At 33.8% G+C, this 19973-nt stretch overlaps 1 protein-coding gene across 12 annotated transcripts in view; it reads right to left on the bottom strand.

Moving 5' to 3' along the window:
* Positions 1 to 19973, bottom strand: part of LOC127714493 (uncharacterized) — a 165274-nt gene that overhangs the window by 18375 nt on the left and 126926 nt on the right. For 6 of the 12 annotated variants that reach the window (XM_052220558.1, XM_052220555.1, XM_052220552.1 and 3 more), the window contains one exon: positions 4533 to 4585. The exons of 4 other annotated variants lie outside the window; for them this stretch is intronic. In XM_052220558.1, coding sequence (XP_052076518.1) covers positions 4533 to 4556 — 24 coding nt within the window. In that variant the 5' untranslated portion in view covers positions 4557 to 4585. Of the gene's footprint in view, positions 1 to 4532; positions 4586 to 9716; positions 9770 to 19973 lie in introns of those variants that run through there. 2 more of the 12 variants (XM_052220559.1, XM_052220554.1) reach the window with 2 other exon arrangements.

Below are 19973 nucleotides of genomic sequence, written 5' to 3' on the forward strand. Positions count from 1 at the left end.
TATAGCAATCCTTGATGCCAAACTTTATCAAAAGCTTTAGAAAAGTCACAGAAAACGAAACAGCTAATTTCTTTATTTTCTAGTGAATTTAAAATACAGTTGTAAATTTCTAAAAGCTGGTGAACTGTTGAACATTTTGGAAGAAAACCAGACTGGTATTCATATATTAACTTATTTCTATGTAGGTGATTGAAGACATGTTTATAAACAACTCGCTCCATTATTTTCCCTACACAACTTATAAGCGATATGGGCCTAGAGTTAGATGGTAGCGAACTATCTCCCTTTTTTAAAAAAGCAATTACATTTGCAGTCTTCCATCTTGTGGGATATTTACATTGTTGTAGGGATTTATTAAATATTATTTTTAAAGGAATTGCTATTTTTTCAGGACACATTTTCAGCATTTTATGACTTATGACATCTGGACCAGATGCCTTATTAAGATCTAAAATTTTAATTATATCAACTATTTCATATTTTTCGATTACTAAATCATTTAAAATAATATTGGTTCTTGGTTCAACTTCAGGGATGGGAACACCTTCCTCCTCTAGGGAAGAAATTAGACTAAAATATTTATTCAACAGATTACATTTCTCGTCGTCTCCGTACACTACATCTTCCATACTTTCATCGTGAATAATATTTAATTTACTAAGTGGTGGTAAATCACCAGAACCCTTATTGGATTTAATAAGCATTTTCATTATCTTCCAATAAGTTTTGGGGTTAGCCACGTTATTTAAGATGATATTATCCAAGCTTCTTTCAAATTTTTCTTTTGCAGCTTTTTTCAAATTATTTACTTTATTCCTCTGCTTTTTGTATTTATTAATGTCAGAATCTTTTTTAGTTTTTAAGGCTTTTTTACGAAATCGATCTCTTCTGCGGATTTCTTTCCTTAACTCGTTGTCAAACCATGGTCTGTCATTGTTTCGTATATAAACATGTCGAGTTGGGATGCTATGCCTTGAGATGTCAAGGATTTTTTGAGTAAATGTATTGCACATCTCGTCGACATCATCAACATCAGAAAAAAGTGCATCCCAACTGACAGAATCAAGTCTGGAAGAATTTTTTTTTAAATCTGCTTTATCGTACAACCAAATTTCTCTTTTGAATGATTTGGATGCAAATCTCGGACACTCTAAAAATATTAAAGAAGCATCGTGATCACTTATTTCCGACGGTAATTTAAGTACGTCGGCAACAGAATATTTAATTGTGTCGCTGATTATTATCGGGTCTAGTAATGTGCTACTGAGTCCAGTCACCCTTGTCGGTTTATTTATTACATTTTCTAAATTAAAAAGATTCATTGTATCATATAATTTATTATTATGGATTGAAAATAAGTCAGAGTTCAAATCTCCTGTTATCACAATATTCTCGCTTAGTTGGTAACTCAATCCCAGCGAATAATTAAGTCTTGTCCAATAGTCATTGTCCGTCCACTCAGGCCTATAATTACAACAAAGAAGAAATGACTGACCTTTACCTTTAATCTCTACCCATATTGTCTCATCAATGTGGTTTTCGAGTTCACCTTTACGTACGACGGATATATCATCCTTTACATAGATGACAATGCCTCCGCCGGCACTGTTACGATCCTTTCGGATTATATTCTTTGAAAATGAGGAAAGCTGCAAATCGTCAATGTTAACACTTGGATCCAAATGAGTTTCAGTTATAGTTAATATATCAAATTCGTCAGTAAAGTTTTGGAGAAAATTAAGCTTATTTCGTAGACTACGTATGTTTATGTTACATATGGATAGTGAGGTTTCATTTATACTAGTAGAGTCAGTTATAATATCTGTATTCGGACCTGGATTAGTCTCAATATTTCCTATAATAAGGATGACATTTAAAACAAATAGCAGAAAAACAATATCTATATTCGGATTTAAGCTCTGGAGAAATGAGAGAGAGACGACGAGTAACGAGCATCTGAAATTGGTAAGTAATATTTCTTTTAAAGAGCTATCACTAGTTCGTGAGTTAAAGCTGCCGAGTCTAAAAGTGCATCTACATAAGTTAAATAACCCGATAGCTGCCCTATATTGTTCTATACAATTACCCATTGGGTTTTATCATAGAAATCATAATACATATAATAAGGCAGCAAAACGAAATATATAAATCACAACAACCACACACATCATCACATATAACTGAGGAAAAATTCAAAAAAGACAAATAAAAGAAAAATATACAAAACAAAAGAAACAAGGTTTGGAATATGAGAGAAAGCATTTGTATTTGAAATGGGAAATGATTTACTACTTGAAGACTTCGAACTTTTTTTAAAAAAGCATTATACTGATATGTTGTTGCGTGTAAAATCATATGGTTATGGAAGTTTACAAACTTCTTACCTAATTGCATTTAAGGATTATTGACTGATTGAGAAGAATTTATTAGTTCTAAATAAAATATTAAAAAAAGTTAAATAAGTAAAAAAAGGAAACACCTATAAACTCAACATTTATGCATAGAGCCACGCAAGATGAAAACAAATACTACAAGTGACATCAATGCAACAAAATACATCATATACATTACATGGTGCAGTACAGACAAAAAATAATAAAAATAGCGATATAGCTACATTCGTATATGTAATTGCGAATTCAAATTTCAAGAAGTCTTTAATATTTTAGGACTTTCTAGTCAAACGCACCCAAATTTAAATAGATAACTTCATTCTCAGTGTCAATTAACGTCAAAAGAGGCCCTAAGGGTTTACAGTATTAATAACTGCTTCAATTTTTTAAAGTAAAGCAGGTTTTTTCATCATTAATACGTTTTGATAATAATATCTTCTTTTATATTCCAATATCATTCAAAAGTGTTCAATATAGTTGTTCATACTTAGGTATTTGTTATCATAAATTTGAAACATAAACCCAAGTATACGTCAGTGAACTGCATGTTTTTGCATGGTTATAACATTTTGTTTACATAAATCTTTAAAGGTGGAGGCATCTGAATTTTTCAACAAAAAGAAGTCATATTACATTTATCATCACAGCAGTAAACTCTATCGGGTTTACAAAAAAATGTTTTATTAAATTTAGATTATTTGTATTGATTTTATTTAGGTGAGAAAAAAGCATTAAATGTGAATAAAGTTTTTATTTTTTTATTAAAGGGTACAAATTTTCACTGTTATATCCAGTTTAAAAAAAGGGGGGTATCACATATTATGTGTTTTTTTCAAATGTATTTAGTCACTTAGGAACTTAAACAGACATCGTCACAATACGAGTTTGATAATTATACTTGAATTGTCAAGCCTGGAATAATTAATATTAGTGGGAAAAAGAAATAAGTTGCAATTGTATGTCCAAGTGAACAGGGGAAAGAGAGTGTGTTGGATAAATGATGTAACTAGCAGTTGAATGACATTATTCAGATAACTAAAACAAAAACAAAGAAAAAAGCTTTTGTTGGATTAGACCATCTATCTACTACTAAAATTCTCAAGTTCAGACAAACGTGTTTATGGTATTAACGACGGAAAGTCAATATACATTGTATAGCAATTATTTCAACAGCTCAAACTAGATAAGAAAAACAGTTAAGTTTTAGAACAGGTTCTAACAGTTTTATATCTGTAACAGTTTATGACATTTTTTTTTTCAGGCGCTTATCCAGAAATTTGAAAGGGGCGTAATTAATGGTTATCTAATATTTATTGCCAAGCGCAGCGAGGCGAAAAAAAAATCAAAAGATTTATTATTTTTGTAGCTATTAAAAGGGGGTGTATGCCCTCTGAGCCACTGGATCTACCACTGATTTTTAATTTATCTGTTCATTTTACTAATCTAATCAAATTCTATCTGACTTTATAATTTAATACAAACTATTCTAGGATATCATAATTACATTGAACAGTTTATTTTTGTTAATTTTTGTTAATATTACTAATCATCATGTTCAAGTATCTATAATAAGTAAGTATTTTGTGTCTATTTTATCTTAATTAGTTTCATAAATTTTTGATTTTTGCATTACATAACACAATTAAAACCCATGATTCATCGCATACTGTTGTGTAATGTCATAATGTTCAATCAGAGAAAAAAAACTCTGCCATATATCACCAATCTGGGATAAAATGATAGGGTCAATGTGCTATCAAAATATTTTACATGTTATATACATTTCACATGGTTATTTATGAACTGTTAAATTGTCTTTCCAAAGAAAATATCTTATTTGTTATAATACTCAATGAGAAATATTTGTCCTCTATAGGTGAGGCATCTACATAAATACATTTCATGTCTATATAAATATGATAAAAAAAAATTACGAGAGAGAGAGAGAAAGAGACGAGGACAGTTTTGGACCGGCCTACCTTAGAAGAGACTTTAAAAGCTGGGGTAGAGCTAATCATGAACAGGAAAGCACAGTTCTATAATAGACTATTATATTCGTTCTGAGGAAAACAAAGAATTTATCCTAACTAAAGATTAAAAAAAACAATTGTCCTTATTAACCTTATGATAACAACTTACCAGGAAAAGACTGCATATATACATGTTTAAGCGTTGTTAAATCATTCTCAAAGCTGAAAAGAGAAGAAATATGATTTTCAGCAATATCATTAATATGAATAATGAATAAGAGCGGTCCCAAAACAGAACCCTGTGGGACACCAGCTGAAATACTGCAAAGCTCTGACGACGATTGTTTAATAACAACTCGATGTTGTCTGTTGTTCAGGTAACTTTTAAACCAATTCAATAATTTCCCGTCCACAGCGTATGACTTCATTCTATATAGCAATCCTTGATGCCAAACTTTATCAAAAGCTTTAGAAAAGTCACAGAAAACGAAACAGCTAATTTCTTTATTTTCTAGTGAATTTAAAATACAGTTTTTTTTTCAAAAAGCTGGTGAACTGTTGAACATTTTGGAAGAAAACCAGACTGGTATTCATATATTAACTTATTTCTATGTAGGTGATTGAAGACATGTTTATAAACAACTCGCTCCATTATTTTCCCTACACAACTTATAAGCGATATGGGCCTATAGTTAGATGGTAGCGAACTATCTCCCTTTTTGAAAAAAGCAATTACATTTGCAGTCTTCCAGCTGGTGGGATATTTACATTGTTGTAGGGATTTATTAAATATTATTTTTAAAGGAATTGCTATTTTTTCAGGACACATTTTCAGCATTTTATGACTTATGACATCTGGACCAGATGGCTTATTAGGATCTAAAATTTTAGTTATATCAACTATTTCATATTTTTCAATTACTAAATAATTTAAAATAATATTGGTTCTTGGTTCAACTTCAGGGATGGGAACACCTTCCTCCTCTAGGGAAGAAATTAGACTAAAATATTTATTCAACAGATTACATTTCTCGTCGTCTCCGTACACTACATCTTCCATACTTTCACCGTGAATAATATTATTAAGTGGTGGTAAATCACCAAAACCCTTATTGGATTTAATAAGCATTTTCATTATCTTCCAATAAGTTTTGGGGTTAGCCACGTTATTTAAGATGATATTATCCAACCTTCTTTCAAATTTTTCTTTTGCAGCTTTTTTCAAATAATTTACTTTATTCCTCTGCTTTTTGTATTTATTAATGTCAGAATCTTTTTTAGTTTTTAAGGCTTTTTTACGAAATTGATCTCTTCTGTGGATTTCTTTCCTTAACTCGTTGTCAAACCATGGTCTGTCATTGTTTCGTATATAAACATGTCGAGTTGGGATGCTCTGCCTTGCGATGTCAAGGATTTTTTGAGTAAATGTATTGCACATCTCGTCGACATCCTCAACATCAGAAACTAGAGGCTCTCAAGAGCCTGTGTCGCTCACCTGTATTTACTGATGCTTTGGATCATGTAAAATAAGGTTAAAATCATAATTAATAGTATTAGATATTAGATATTATAATGATATCTAAGATAATAACAAAAAACTGCAAAATTTTTGTAAAATGACTAACTCAGGGGCAGCAACCTAACAATGGGTTGTCGGATTCGTCTGAAAATTTCAGGGCAGATAAATCTAAATCTGATGAACATTTTTGCCACCGTCAGATTTGCTCTAAATGCTTTAGTTTCAGAGATATAAACCAAAAACTGCATTTTACCCCTATGTTCTTTTTTAACCAAGTCAGCCATGATGGTTGGAAGGCGGGGTCATCGGACATATTTTTTAAACTTAGATACCCTAATAATGATTATGGCCAAGTATGGTTAAATTTGTATCAGTAGTTTTAGAGAAGATTTTTGAAAAAGATTACAAAAATTTACGAAAAATTGTTAAAAATTTACTATTAAGGGCAATAACTCCTAAATGGGTCGACTGACAAATTTGGTCATGACAACTTATTTGTAGATCTTACTTTGCTGAACATTATTGCTGTTTACAGTTTACCCCTTTCTATAATAATATTCAAGATAATAACCAAAAACTGCAAAATTGCCTTAAAATTACCAATTCAGGGGCAGCAATCCAACAACGGGTTGTCTGATTCATCTGAATATTTTCAGGGCAGATAGATCTAAACCTGATGAACATTTTTACCCCATGTCAGATTTGCTCTAAATGCTTTAGTTTCAGAGATATAAACCAAAAACTGCATTTTACCCCTATGTTCTATTTTTAGCCATGTCGGCCATGTTGGTTGGCAGGCGGGGTCATCGGACACATTTTTTTAACTAGATACCCTAATGATGATTGTGGCCAAGTTTGGTTAAATTTAGCCTAGTAGTTTCAGAGGAGAAGATTTTTGTAAAAGTTAACGGACGACGACGACGGACGACGACGGACGACGGACGCCAAGTGATGAGAAAAGCTCACTTGGCCCTTTGGGCCAGGTGAGCTAAAAAATGCATCCCAACTGACAGAATCAAGTCCGGAAGAAATTTTTTTAAAATCTGCTATATCGTACAACCAAATTTCTCTTTTGAATGATTTGGATGCAAATCTCGGACATTCTAAAAATATTAAAGAAGCATCGTGATCACTTATTTCCGACGGTAATTTAAGTACGTCGGCAACAGAATATTCAATTGTGTCGCTGATTATTATCGGGTCTAGTGATGTGCTATTGTGTCCAGTCACCCTTGTCGGTTTATTTATTACATTTTCTAAATTAAAAAGATTCATTGTATCATATAATTTATTATTATGGATTGAAAATAAGTCAGAGTTCAAATCTCCTGTTATCACAATATTCTCGCTTAGTTGGTAACTCAATCCCAGCGAATAATTAAGTCTTGTCCAATAGTCATTGTCCGTCCACTCAGGCCTATAAGTACAACAAAGAAGAAATGACTGACCTTTACCTTTAATCTCTACCCATATTGTCTCATCAATGTGGTTTTCGAGTTCACCTTTACGTACGACGGATATATCATCCTTTACATAGATGACAATGCCTCCGCCGGCACTGTTACGATCCTTTCGGATTATATTCTTTGAAAATGAGGAAAGCTGCAAATCGTCAATGTTAACACTTGGATCCAAATGAGTTTCAGTTATAGTTAATATATCAAATTCGTCAGTAAAGTTTTGGAGAAAATTAAGCTTATTTCGTAGACTACGTATGTTTATGTTACATATGGATAGTGAGGTTTCATTTATACTAGTAGAGTCAGTTACAATATCTGTATTCGGACCTGGATTAGTCTCAATATTTCCTATAATTAGGATGACATTTAAAACAAATAGCAGAAAAACTATATCTATATTCGGATTTAAACTCTGGAGAAGTGAGAGAGAGACGACGAGTAACGAGCATCTGAAATTGGTAGAGTAAGTAATATTTCTTTTAAAGAGCTATCACTAGTTCGTGAGTTAAAGCTGCCGAGTCTAAAAGTGCATCTACATAAGTTAAATAACCCGACAGCTGCCCTATATTGTTCTATACAATTACCCATTGGGTTTTATCATAGAAATCATAATACATATAATAAGGCAGCAAAACGAAATATATAAATCACAACAACCACACACGTCATCACATATAACTGAGAAAAAATTCAAAAAAGACAAATAAAAGAAAAATATACAAAACAAAAGAAACAAGGTTTGGAATATGAGAGAAAGCATGTGTATTTGAAATGGGAAATGATTTACTACTTGAAGACTTCGAACTTTTTTTAAAAAAGCATTATACTGATATGTTGTTACGTGTAAAATCATATGGTTATGGAAGTTTACAAACTTCTTACCTAATTGCATTTAAGGATTATTGAGTGATTGAGAAGAATTTATTAGTTCTTAATAAAATATTAAAAAAAGTTAAATAAGTAAAAAAGGAAACACCTATAAACTCAACATTTATGCATAGAGCCACGCAAGATGAAAACAAATACTACAAGTGACATCAATGCAACAAAATACATCATATACATTACATGGTGCAGTACAGACAAAAAATAATAAAAATAGCGATATAGCTACATTCGTATATGTAATTGCGAATTCAAATTTCAAGAAGTCTTTAATATTTTAGGACTTTCTAGTCAAACGCACCCAAATTTAAATAGATAACTTCATTCTCATTGTCAATTAACGTCAAAAGAGGCCGTAAGGGTTTACAGTATTCATAACTGCTTCAATTTTTTAAAGTAAAGCAGGTTTTTTTCATCATTAACACGTTTTGATAATAATATCTTCTTTTATATTTCAATATCATTCAAAAGTGTTCAATATAGTTGTTCATACTTAGGTATTTGTTATCATAAATTTGAAACAAAAACCCAAGTATACGTCAGTGAACTGCATGTTTTTGCAGGTTCTAACAGTTTTATATCTGTAACAGTTTATGACATTTTTTTTTTCAGGCGCTTATCCAGAAATTTGAAAGGGGCGTAATTAATGGTTATCTAATATTTATTGCCAAGCGCAGCGAGGCGAAAAAAAATCAAAAGATTTATTATTTTTGTAGCTATTAAAAGGGGGTGTATGCCCTCTGAGCCACTGGATCTGCCACTGATTTTTAATTTATCTGTTCATTTTACTAATCTAATCAAATTCTATCTGACTTTATAATTCAATACAAACTATTCTAGGATATCATAATTACATTGAACAGTTTATTTTTGTTAATTTTTGTTAATATTACTAATCATCATGTTCAAGTATCTATAATAAGTAAGTATTTTGTGTCTATTTTATCTTAATTAGTTTCAAAAATTTTTGATTTTTGCATTACATAACACAATTAAAACCCATGATTTATCGCATACTGTTGTGTAATGTCATAATGTTCAATCAGAGAAAAAAAACTCTGCCATATATCACCAATCTGGGATAAAATGATAGGGTCAATGTGCTATCAAAATATTTTACATGTTATATACATTTCACATGGTTATTTATGAACTGTTAAATTGTCTTTCCAAAGAAAATATCTTATTTGTTATAATACTCAATGAGAAATATGTGTCCTCTATAGGTGAGGCATCTACATAAATACATTTCATATCTATATAAATATGATATATTTTTTTTACGAGAGAGAGAGAGAAAGAGACGATGACAGTTTTGGACCGGTCTACCCTAGAAGAGACTTTGAAAGCTAGGGTAGAGCTAATCATGAACAGGAAAGCACAGTTCTATAATAGACTATTCTATTCGTTCTGAGGAACACATAGAATTTATCCTAACTAAAGATTAAAAAAAACAATTGTCCTTATTAACCTTATGATAACAACTTACCAGGAAAAGACTGCATATATACATGTTTAAGTGTTGTTAAATCATTCTCAAAGCTGAAAAGAGAAGAAATATGATATAAGCCAATGACATATAAACAATATTTCAAAACTTACTACCATTATTCATTTTGTTTTTGTCCTTATACCAGGAGGGGGGTGGGGGTGACCCAAGGGGACTCACCTTATATTTCATTTAATTTGTTTTATTGTCCCATACAAGAATATATATGGTTTCAGGTTGGGGATCTTGACCATTTACAAGTTTTCAAAAAGAAGGGGGGTGGGGGTTACCCCAGGGGACTTTCCCTCAATTTCATTTGATTTGTTTTATTGTCCCATTCAAGAATATATATGGTTTAGGGGTGGAGATCTCGACAGTTTACAAGTTATCAAAAAGAAGGGGGGTTGGGGGCTACCCCCATGGACTTTCCCTATATTTCATTTGATTTATTTTATTGTCCCATACAAGAATATATATTGATTAGGGGTGGGGATCTCGACCGTTTACAACTTCTCAAACAGGATGGGGGTGGGGGTGACCCCAGAGGACTCGCCTTTTATTTCATTTGATTTGTTTTATTGTCCCATACAAGAATATATATGGTGTCAGGGTGGGGATCTTAACTGTTTACAAGTTTTCAAAAAATAGGGGGGTGACCCCCCTGGACTTCCCCTATATTTCATTTGATTTGTTTTATTGTCCAATAAAAGAATATATATGGTTTAGGGGTAAGGATCTCGACCGTTTACAAGTTCTCAAACAGGATAAGGGTGGGGGTGACCCAAGGGGACTCGCCTTAGATTTCATTTGATTTGGTTTATTGTCCCATACAAGAAAATATATGGTTTCGGGGTGGGGATCTTGACCGTTAACAAGTTTTCAAAAAGAAGGGCGTAGGGTTGACCATCCTGGACTTCCCCTATATTTCATTTGATTTGTTTTATTGTCCCATACAAGAATATATATGGTTTAGGGGTAAGGATCTCGACCGTTTACAAGTTCTCAAACAGGATGGGGGTGGGGGTGACCCAAGGGGACTACCCCTCAATTTCATTTGATTTGTTTTATTGTCCCACTCAAGAATATATATGGTTTAAGGTTGGGGATCTCGACCTTTTACAAGTTATCAAAATGAAGGGGGGGGGGGGGGGTTACCCCCATGGACTTCTTCTATATTTCATTTGATTTGATTTATTGTCCCATACAAGAATATATTTGGTTTAGGAGTGGGGATCTCGATCGTTTACAAGTTATCAAAATGAAGGCGGGGGGGGGGGGGGGGGGGTGGGGGGTGGGGGGGGGTTACCCCCATGGACTTCTTCTATATTTCATTTGATTTGATTTATTGTCCCATACAAGAATATATTTGGTTTCGGGGTAGGGATCTTGACCGTTTACAAGTTCTCAAAAAGAAGGGTGTGGAGGTGACCCCCATGGACTTCCCCTATATTTTCATTTGTTTTGTGTTATTGTCCCATACAAGAATATATACCGTTTAGGGGTGGGGATCTCGACTGTTTACAAGTACTCAAACAGGAGGGGGTTGGGGTGACCCCAGGGGACTCGCCTTTTACTTCATTTGATTAGTTTTATTGTCCCATACAAAAATATATATGGTTTCAGGGTGGGGATCTTGACCATTTACAAGTTTTCAAAAAGAAGGGGGGTGGGGGTTACCCCAGGAGACTTCCCCTTAATTTCATTTGATTTGTTTTAATGTCCCATTCAAGAATATATATGGTTCAGGGATGGGGATCTCGACCGTTTAGAAGTTCTCAAAAAGAAGGGCGTAGGGGTGACCCTCCTGGACTTCCCCTATATTTCATTTGATTTGTTTTATTGTCCCATACAAGAATATATATGGTTTAGGGGTAAGGATCTCGACCGTTTACAAGTTTTCAAACAGGATGGGGTGGGGGTGACCCAAGGGGACTTCCCCTCAATTTGATTTGATTTGTTTTATTGTCCCACTCAAGAATATATATGGTTTAGGAGTGGGGATCTCGATCGTTTACAAGTTATCAAAATGAAGGCGGGGGGGGGGGGGGGGGGGGTTACCCCCATGGACTTCTTCTATATTTCATTTGATTTGATTTATTGTCCCATACAAGAATATATTTGGTTTCGGGGTAGGGATCTTGACCGTTTACAAGTTCTCAAAAAGAAGGGTGTGGAGGTGACCCCCATGGACTTCCCCTATATTTTCATTTGTTTTGTGTTATTGTCCCATACAAGAATATATACCGTTTAGGGGTGGGGATCTCGACTGTTTACAAGTACTCAAACAGGAGGGGGTTGGGGTGACCCCAGGGGACTCGCCTTTTACTTCATTTGATTAGTTTTATTGTCCCATACAAAAATATATATGGTTTCAGGGTGGGGATCTTGACCATTTACAAGTTTTCAAAAAGAAGGGGGGTGGGGGTTACCCCAGGGGACTTCCCCTTAATTTCATTTGATTTGTTTTAATGTCCCATTCAAGAATATATATGGTTCAGGGATGGGGATCTCGACCGTTTAGAAGTTATCAAGAAGAAGGAGGTGGGGGTTACCCCCATGGACTTCCCCAATACTTCATTTGATTTGTTTTATTGACCCATACAAGAATATATATGGTTTAGGAGTGGGGATCTTGACCGTTTACAAGTTTTCAAATAGAAGGGGGGTGGGGGTGACCCCCATGGACTTCCCCTATATTTCATTTGATCAGTGTTATTGTCCCATACAAGAATATATATGGTTTAGGGATGGGGATCTCGACCATTTACAAGTTCTCAAACAGGATGGGGTGGGGGTGACCCCAGGGGACTCGCCTTATATTTCATTTGATTTGTTTTATTGTCCCATACAAGAATATATATGGTTTCAGGGTGGGGATCTTGACCGTTTACAAGTTTTCAAAATGAAGGGGGTCGGGGGTGGTCCTGGGGACTCCCCCAATATTTCGTTTGATTTGTTTTATTGTCCCATACAAGAATATATATGGTTTAGGGGTGGGGATCTCGACCGTTTACAAGATAAATGCACATTCTCAAATTGAAGGGGGGTGGGTGTAAGAACATATATGGTTTAAGGAGACTTAATTTTCTACAAAATGTCTAATAATGAACAGTTAATTTCAAACTTAATTTATACAGTCCTACTAGTAAATTTCAAACTTTATAGATACAGTCCTACAGATCTTATCAGGAAACAGAAATTTTTCAAATAAATCTGTCACTCCAATTATTATCATATGCTAAGATATAACCCCGATCTTATAAATAATTAATAATGTAATAATCTTCAAAATGTCTAATAATATAGCTTATAATCATCACCACTTAGGAAATAGATAATTTTCAAATAAATCTGTCACTGCAATTTTTATTGTGATGTAAGACAAGTCATAAAACTAGAGGCTCTCAAGAGCCTGTGTCGCTCACCTGAATTTACTGATGCTCTGGAAATCATGTAAAATAAGGTTAAAATCATAATTAATAGTATTAGATATTAGATATTATAATGATATCTAAGATAATAACAAAAAACTGCAAAATTTTTGTAAAATTACTAACTCAGGGGCAGCAACCCAACAACGGGTTGTCAGATTCGTCTGAAAACTTCAGGGCAGATAAATCTAAATCTGATGAACATTTTTGCCACCTGTCAGATTTGCTCTAAATGCATTAGTTTCAGAGATATAAACCAAAAACTGCAATTCACCCCTATGTTCTATTTTTAACCAAGTCGGCCATGATGGTTGGAAGGCGGGGTCATCGGACAAATTTTTTAAACTAGATACCCTTATAATGATTATGGCCAAGTATGGTTAAATTTGTCTCAGTAGTTTCAGAGAAGAAGATTTTTGTAAAAGATTACAAAAATTTACAAAAAATTGTTAAAAATTGACTATTAAGGGCAATAACTCCTAAAGGGGTCGACAGACAATTTTGGTAATGACAACTTATTTGTAGATCTCACTTTGCTGAACATTATTGCTGTTTACAGTTTATCTCTATCTATAATAATATTCAAGATAATACCCAATAAAATGCTCCGCAGGGCGCAGCTTGATACGACCGCAGAGGTCGAACCCTGAACAGTTGGGGCAAGTATGGACACAACATTCAAGCTTGATACAACTCTGAATTTGGATTGTGATTAAATATTTGACACAGCATAGGTTTCTGACACAGAATGAATGTGGTCTAAGAACTTAAAAATTTTAAATTGGACATTCACCTATTATGGTCCAATATCCAAAATCTAAATACATGGTTAGATTCAGCATATCAAAGAACCCCAAGAATTCAATTTTTGATGACATCAAACAAAGTTTTATTTTGGACCCTTTTGACCTCAATGTGGACAAAGTTGATAACGGGCCCAAAAATCAAAAATCTAAATACATGGTTAGATTCAGCATATCAAAGAACCCCATATATTCAATTTTTGTTGAAATCAAACAAAGTTTAATTTTGGACCCCGATTTGGACCAACTTGAAAACTGGGCCCATAATCAAAAATCTAAATACATGTTTAGATTCAGCATATCAAAGAACCCTAAGAATTCAATTTTTGTTAAAATCAAACTTAGTTTAATTTTGGACCCTTTGGACCTTAATGTAGACCAATTTGAAAACGGAACCAAAAATTAAGAATCTAAATACACGGTTAGATTAGGTATATCAAAGAACCCCAATAATTCAATTTTTGATGAAATCAAACAAAGTTTAATTTTGGACCCTTTGGACCTCAATGTGGACCAATTTAAAAACGGGGCCCAAAATCCAAAAACTTAATACACGGTTAGATTCAGCATATTAAAGAACCCCAAGAATTCAAGAATAAAACCCCATTGAAATTGGTCAAGAAATAAGCAATTTATACGAAGTATCTTCTTTTGCACAATACTGTGCAATTGAATATTTCTTGCTATTGCGCAATACTGCACAATTGACAATTTCTTGCTATTGCGCAATATTGTGCTATTGGATTCTTGCTATTGCGCAATACTGTGCAATTGAAGATTTTTTGCTATTGCGCAATACTGTGCAATTGAAGATTTCTTGCTATTGTGCAATACTGTGCAATTGAAAATTTCTTGCTATTGCACAATACTTATTATATAATAATTTACACATCCTGTTTGGTGTGTATCTCCTACCATATCATTATTATTTGCTTTTAAATATAAATCAGAAAACTTAAAATGGAAAATTTTAAAAGAAAAAAAAGGAAAAAAGGAAAAAAAAAGGAAAAAAAAAAATCCCCCCCCCCAATTTTTTGAACCCCCTTATGATTCATCACCCCCAAACTCAATCCCAGCCTTCCCTTATGGTATGGTACCTTGTAGTACAATTTCAGAGAGATCCATACACTTGAACACAAGTTATTGTCTGGAAACTAGAAAAATGTGTTTTTTGGCCCCTTTTTGGCCCCCAATTCCTAAACGTTTAGATCAATTACCCCCAAACTCAATTCCAGTTTTCCCTTTGTGATATGGAACCTTGTAGTACAATTTTAGAAATATCCAAACACTAACACACAAGTAATTGTCATGAAACTAGAAAAATGCTTGTTTTTTGCCCCTTTTTTGGCCCCTAATTCCTACAATTTCGAGGCAATTACCCCCAAAATCAATCCCAGCATTTCCTGTGTGATATGGAACCTTGTGGTACAATTTCAGAGAGATCCATACACTTGAACACAAGTTATTGTCTGGAAACTAGAAAAAATACTTATTTTTTGCCCCTTTTTGCCCCCTATTCCTCAACATTTTGGGCAATTACCCCCAAACTCAATTCCAGCTTTCCCTTTGTGATATGAAACCTTGTAGTACAATTTCAGAAAGGTCCATACACTTACACACAAGTTATTGTAATGAAACTAGAAAAATGCTTGTTTTTTGCCCCTTTTTTGGCCCCTAATTCCTAATATTTTGAGGCAATTACCCCCAAAATCAATCCCAGCATTCCCTTTGTGATATGGAACCTTTTGGTACAATGTCAGAGAGATCCATACACTAACACACAAGTAATGTCTGGAAGTTACAAAAATGCTTATTTTTGACCCCTTTTTGGCCCCTAATTCCTTAACTATCGGTACCATAACCCCCAAAATCAATCCCAACCTACCTTTTGAAGTATTGAACCTTATGGTAAAATTTCATAGAGATCCATTCACTAAAATTAAAGTTAGAGTGCGAAAACCAATGTGTCTTCGGACGACGCCGGACGACGCCAGACGACGACGACGACGACGACGCCAACGTCATACCAATATACGACCGCAAAAATTTTTGCGGTCGTATAAAAACTGCAAAATTTCCTTAAAATTACCAATTCAGGGGCAGCAACCCAACAACAGGATGTCAGATTTGTCTGAAAATTTCAGGGCAGATAGATCTTGACCTGATAATCAGTTTTACCTGATGTCAGATTTACTCTAAATGCTTTGGTTTCAGAGATATAAGCCAAAATCTACATTTTACCCCTATGTTCTATTTTTAGCCATGGCAGCCATCTTGGTTGGTTGGCGGGGTCATCGGACACATGTTTTAAACTAGATACCCTAATGATGATTGTGGCCAAGTTTGGTTAAATTTGGCCCAGTGGTTTCAGAGGAGAAGATTTTTGTAAAAAGCTAACGACGACGGACGAGATGTGATGAGAAAAGCTCACTTGGCCCTTCGGTGCCAGTGAGCTAATAATAACAAGAGATAAATATTTTCAAATTCCACTTTTGGATATTAAAAATGAATTTGATTTGTTTTATTGTAACATACAAGAACATAGGTATATGGTTTCAGGGTGGGGATCTTGACCGCTTACAAGTTATCAAAAAGAAGGGGGTGGTAGTTACCCCAATGGACTTCCCCTATATTTCATTTTGCACCACTCTTCAACCCTGTATAAATCTTCTTGAACATCATCATGTATATTTTCTATGTTTTTCCCTGATTTATGAAGAGTGGTGTCATCAGCATATAGGTCTGTTTCACAATTTTCAATGCATAAGGGAAGGTCGTTTATAAATAGCACAAACAATAGAGGACCAAGTATAGAACCTTGGGGGACACCAAATTTTACATGTTGTTGTTCAGAATAAACATTACAAATGAAGGACAAACAGACAGAAAGACAGACAGACAGACACACAGCCTACCAAAAAAATTTCAAACAATTTACCAATGATATTTCGCCAATAACTCAAATTTATTTCCATGAACCAGTAACAAAACACCAAAACAATTCTCTAAAATTAGATATGACTTAACCACTCATGAATCTCTAAAATTAGATATGATTTTATATCTATCAATTAAACACATCACTTTTCAAAACAAATGACTCAAACTTATTTCCATAAACCAGTAAAAAACCAGCAAAATACTTCTCTAAAATCAGATATGATGTTATATCTATTTCCATATTATAATCAAATTTAATTAATAGTTGCTAATATTGTTTCTTTCATGTGTCAAAAAATAATACAGATCTGCAACTTATCTATCAATGTTAAAAACTTTATCTCATAATAAAAATACATTATTATCTAATTAAAAACAAGTTCAGATTCAGCACTTGAAAGAACCCTATATATATTTAATATATGTTCAAATATAACACACACAAACTGATTAATTTTCCCAGGTGACCTGCCCTTTATTTCATATGATTTGTTTTTTTTTGTCCTATACAAGGATATATATGGTTTAGGAGCGGGGATCTCGACCATTTACAAGTTCTTAAACAGGAAGAAGGTGGGAATGACCCCAAGGAACTCACCTTTTATTTCATTTCATTTGCTTTATTGTAACATACAAGAATATATATTGTTTCGCGGTGGGGATCTCAACCGTGTACAAGTTTTCAAAAGAAGGGGGTAGTGTTTACCCCCGTGGACTTCCCCTATATTTCATTTGATTTGATATATTGTTCCATACAAGAATATATATGGTTTCTGGGTGGGAATCTTGACCGTTTACAAGTTATCAAAAAAAAGGGGGTAAGGGTAACCGCAATGGACTTCCCCTATATTTCATTTGATTAGTTTTATTGTCCAATACAAGAATATATATGGTTTAGGGGTGGGGATCTCGACCGTTTACAAGTTTTTAAACAGAAAGAAGGTGGGGATGACCCCAGGGGACTTGACTTTTATTTCATTTGATTTGTTTTATTGTAACATACAAGCAGATATATGGTTTAGGGGTGGGGATCTCAACCGTTTACAAGTTTTCAAAAAGAAGGGGGTGGGGTTTACCACCGTGGACTTTCGTTAAATTTCATTTGATTTGTTTTATTGTCCAATACAAGAGTATATATGGTTTAGGGGTGGGATCTCAACCGTTTACAAGTTTTCAAAAAGAAGGGGTTGGGATTTACCTCCGTGGACTTCATCTATATTTCATTTGATTTGATATATTGTCCCATACAAGAATATATATGGTGTCTGGGTGGGAATCTTGACCGTTTACAAGCTATCAAAAAGAAGGGGGTGGGGATTACCCCAATGGACTTCCCCTATATTACATTTGATTTGTTTTATTGTCCCATACAAGAATATATATGGTTTAGGGGTGAGGGATCTTAACTGTTTACAAGTTCTTAAACAGGAAAAGGGTGGGGGTGACCCCAGGGGACTCGACTTTTATTTCATTTGATTTGCTTTATTGTAATATACAAGAAGAAAAATGGTTTCAGGTTGGGGATCTTGACTGTTTACAAATTTTCAAAAAAAAAAGGGGGGGGGGGTGGGGGTTACCCCAGGGGACATCCCCTAAATTTCATTTTATTTGTTTTATTGTCCCAAAAAAGATTATATATGGTTTAGGGGTGGGGATCTCAACCGTTTACAAGTTTTCAAAAAGAAGGGGGTGGGGTTTACCCTCGTGGACTTCCCCTAAATTTTAATTGATTTGTTTTATTGTCAAATACAAGAATAAATATGGTTTAGGGGTGGGGATCTCAACCGTTTACAATTTCTCAAACAGAAGGGGTTGGGGGGTTACCACAATGGACTTCCCCTATATTTCATTTGATTTCTTTTATTGTCCCATACAAAAATATATATGGTTTAGGGGTGGGGATCTCGACCGTTTACAAGTTCTCAAACAGACACGCTGGGGTGACCTCAGGGGACTCGACTTTGATTTCATTTGATTTGTAACATACAAGAATATACATGGTTTCAGGGTGGGGAGCTTGCACATTTACAAGTTTTCAAAAAAAAGGAGGGTAGCTGTGAACCCGAGGACTATCCCAATATTTCATTTGATTTGTTTTATTGTCCCATACAAGAATATATATGGTTTAGGAGTAGGGATCTCAACCGTTTACAAGATAAAAGCACATTATCAAATTGCAGGGGGGTAGGGGTAAGAATATATATGATTAACGGACACTTAATTATCTACAAAATGTCTAATAATGAACAGTAAATTCTAAACTTCATTTATACAGTAATACTAGTAAGTTTCAAACTGTATATATACAGTCCTACAGATCTTATCAGAAAACAGAAAATTTTCAAATAAATCTGTCACTCCAATGATTATCATATGCTAAAATATTTCCAAGATCTAATTAATAATGAAAATAAATCATTATCATATGCTGAAATATTTATAATATCTAATTGAACAGAACTATGGTTGTTTCACATAGTACTCTAACATAATTAATAATGTAATAATCTTCAAAATGTCTAATGATATAGCTTATAATCATCACCACTTAGGAAATAGATAATTTTCAAATAAATCTGTCACTCCAATTTTTATTCTGAGATAAGACAAATCATAACATGATAACAACGTTCACAGTAAAATATTTAAAAATTCTACTGTTGGATATAAAAAATGGCGATAACTCACAAAGGAGATATACTAAAATCTTGAAAATTAATAGAGACCTTCATTAAGTCCCAGGAAACAACATATTTAAATTAAAAAAAAATTGTTAAAGCGTTTTCATGTTATTGTGCTGACACTGTTTGGCAGCCGCCCGAACCGCCCAGCCGCCCGCCGTATATCACCATTTTAATAACCGATATTTCCTTCGAAAATCCGGTTAAAAATGAAAAATTGACTACATTAATATAGTATTACATGATTTCTTTATTAGTTGTTATTGGCTTTGAACTAGCTTTCAGTAACTGCGAGTACTCTCAGGTGTGTACTTTGTGTCTTTTTTGTTGTGAATGATGCATAAAGTCCCTACCACGTCCGGTCTGTGTTTTTTTTGTTAGGTTTTTTTTTTGTCTATCTGA

Source organism: Mytilus californianus, unplaced genomic scaffold (assembly GCF_021869535.1).
Source record: "Mytilus californianus isolate M0D057914Y unplaced genomic scaffold, xbMytCali1.0.p SCAF_9, whole genome shotgun sequence".
NCBI lineage: Eukaryota > Metazoa > Mollusca > Bivalvia > Mytilida > Mytilidae > Mytilus > Mytilus californianus.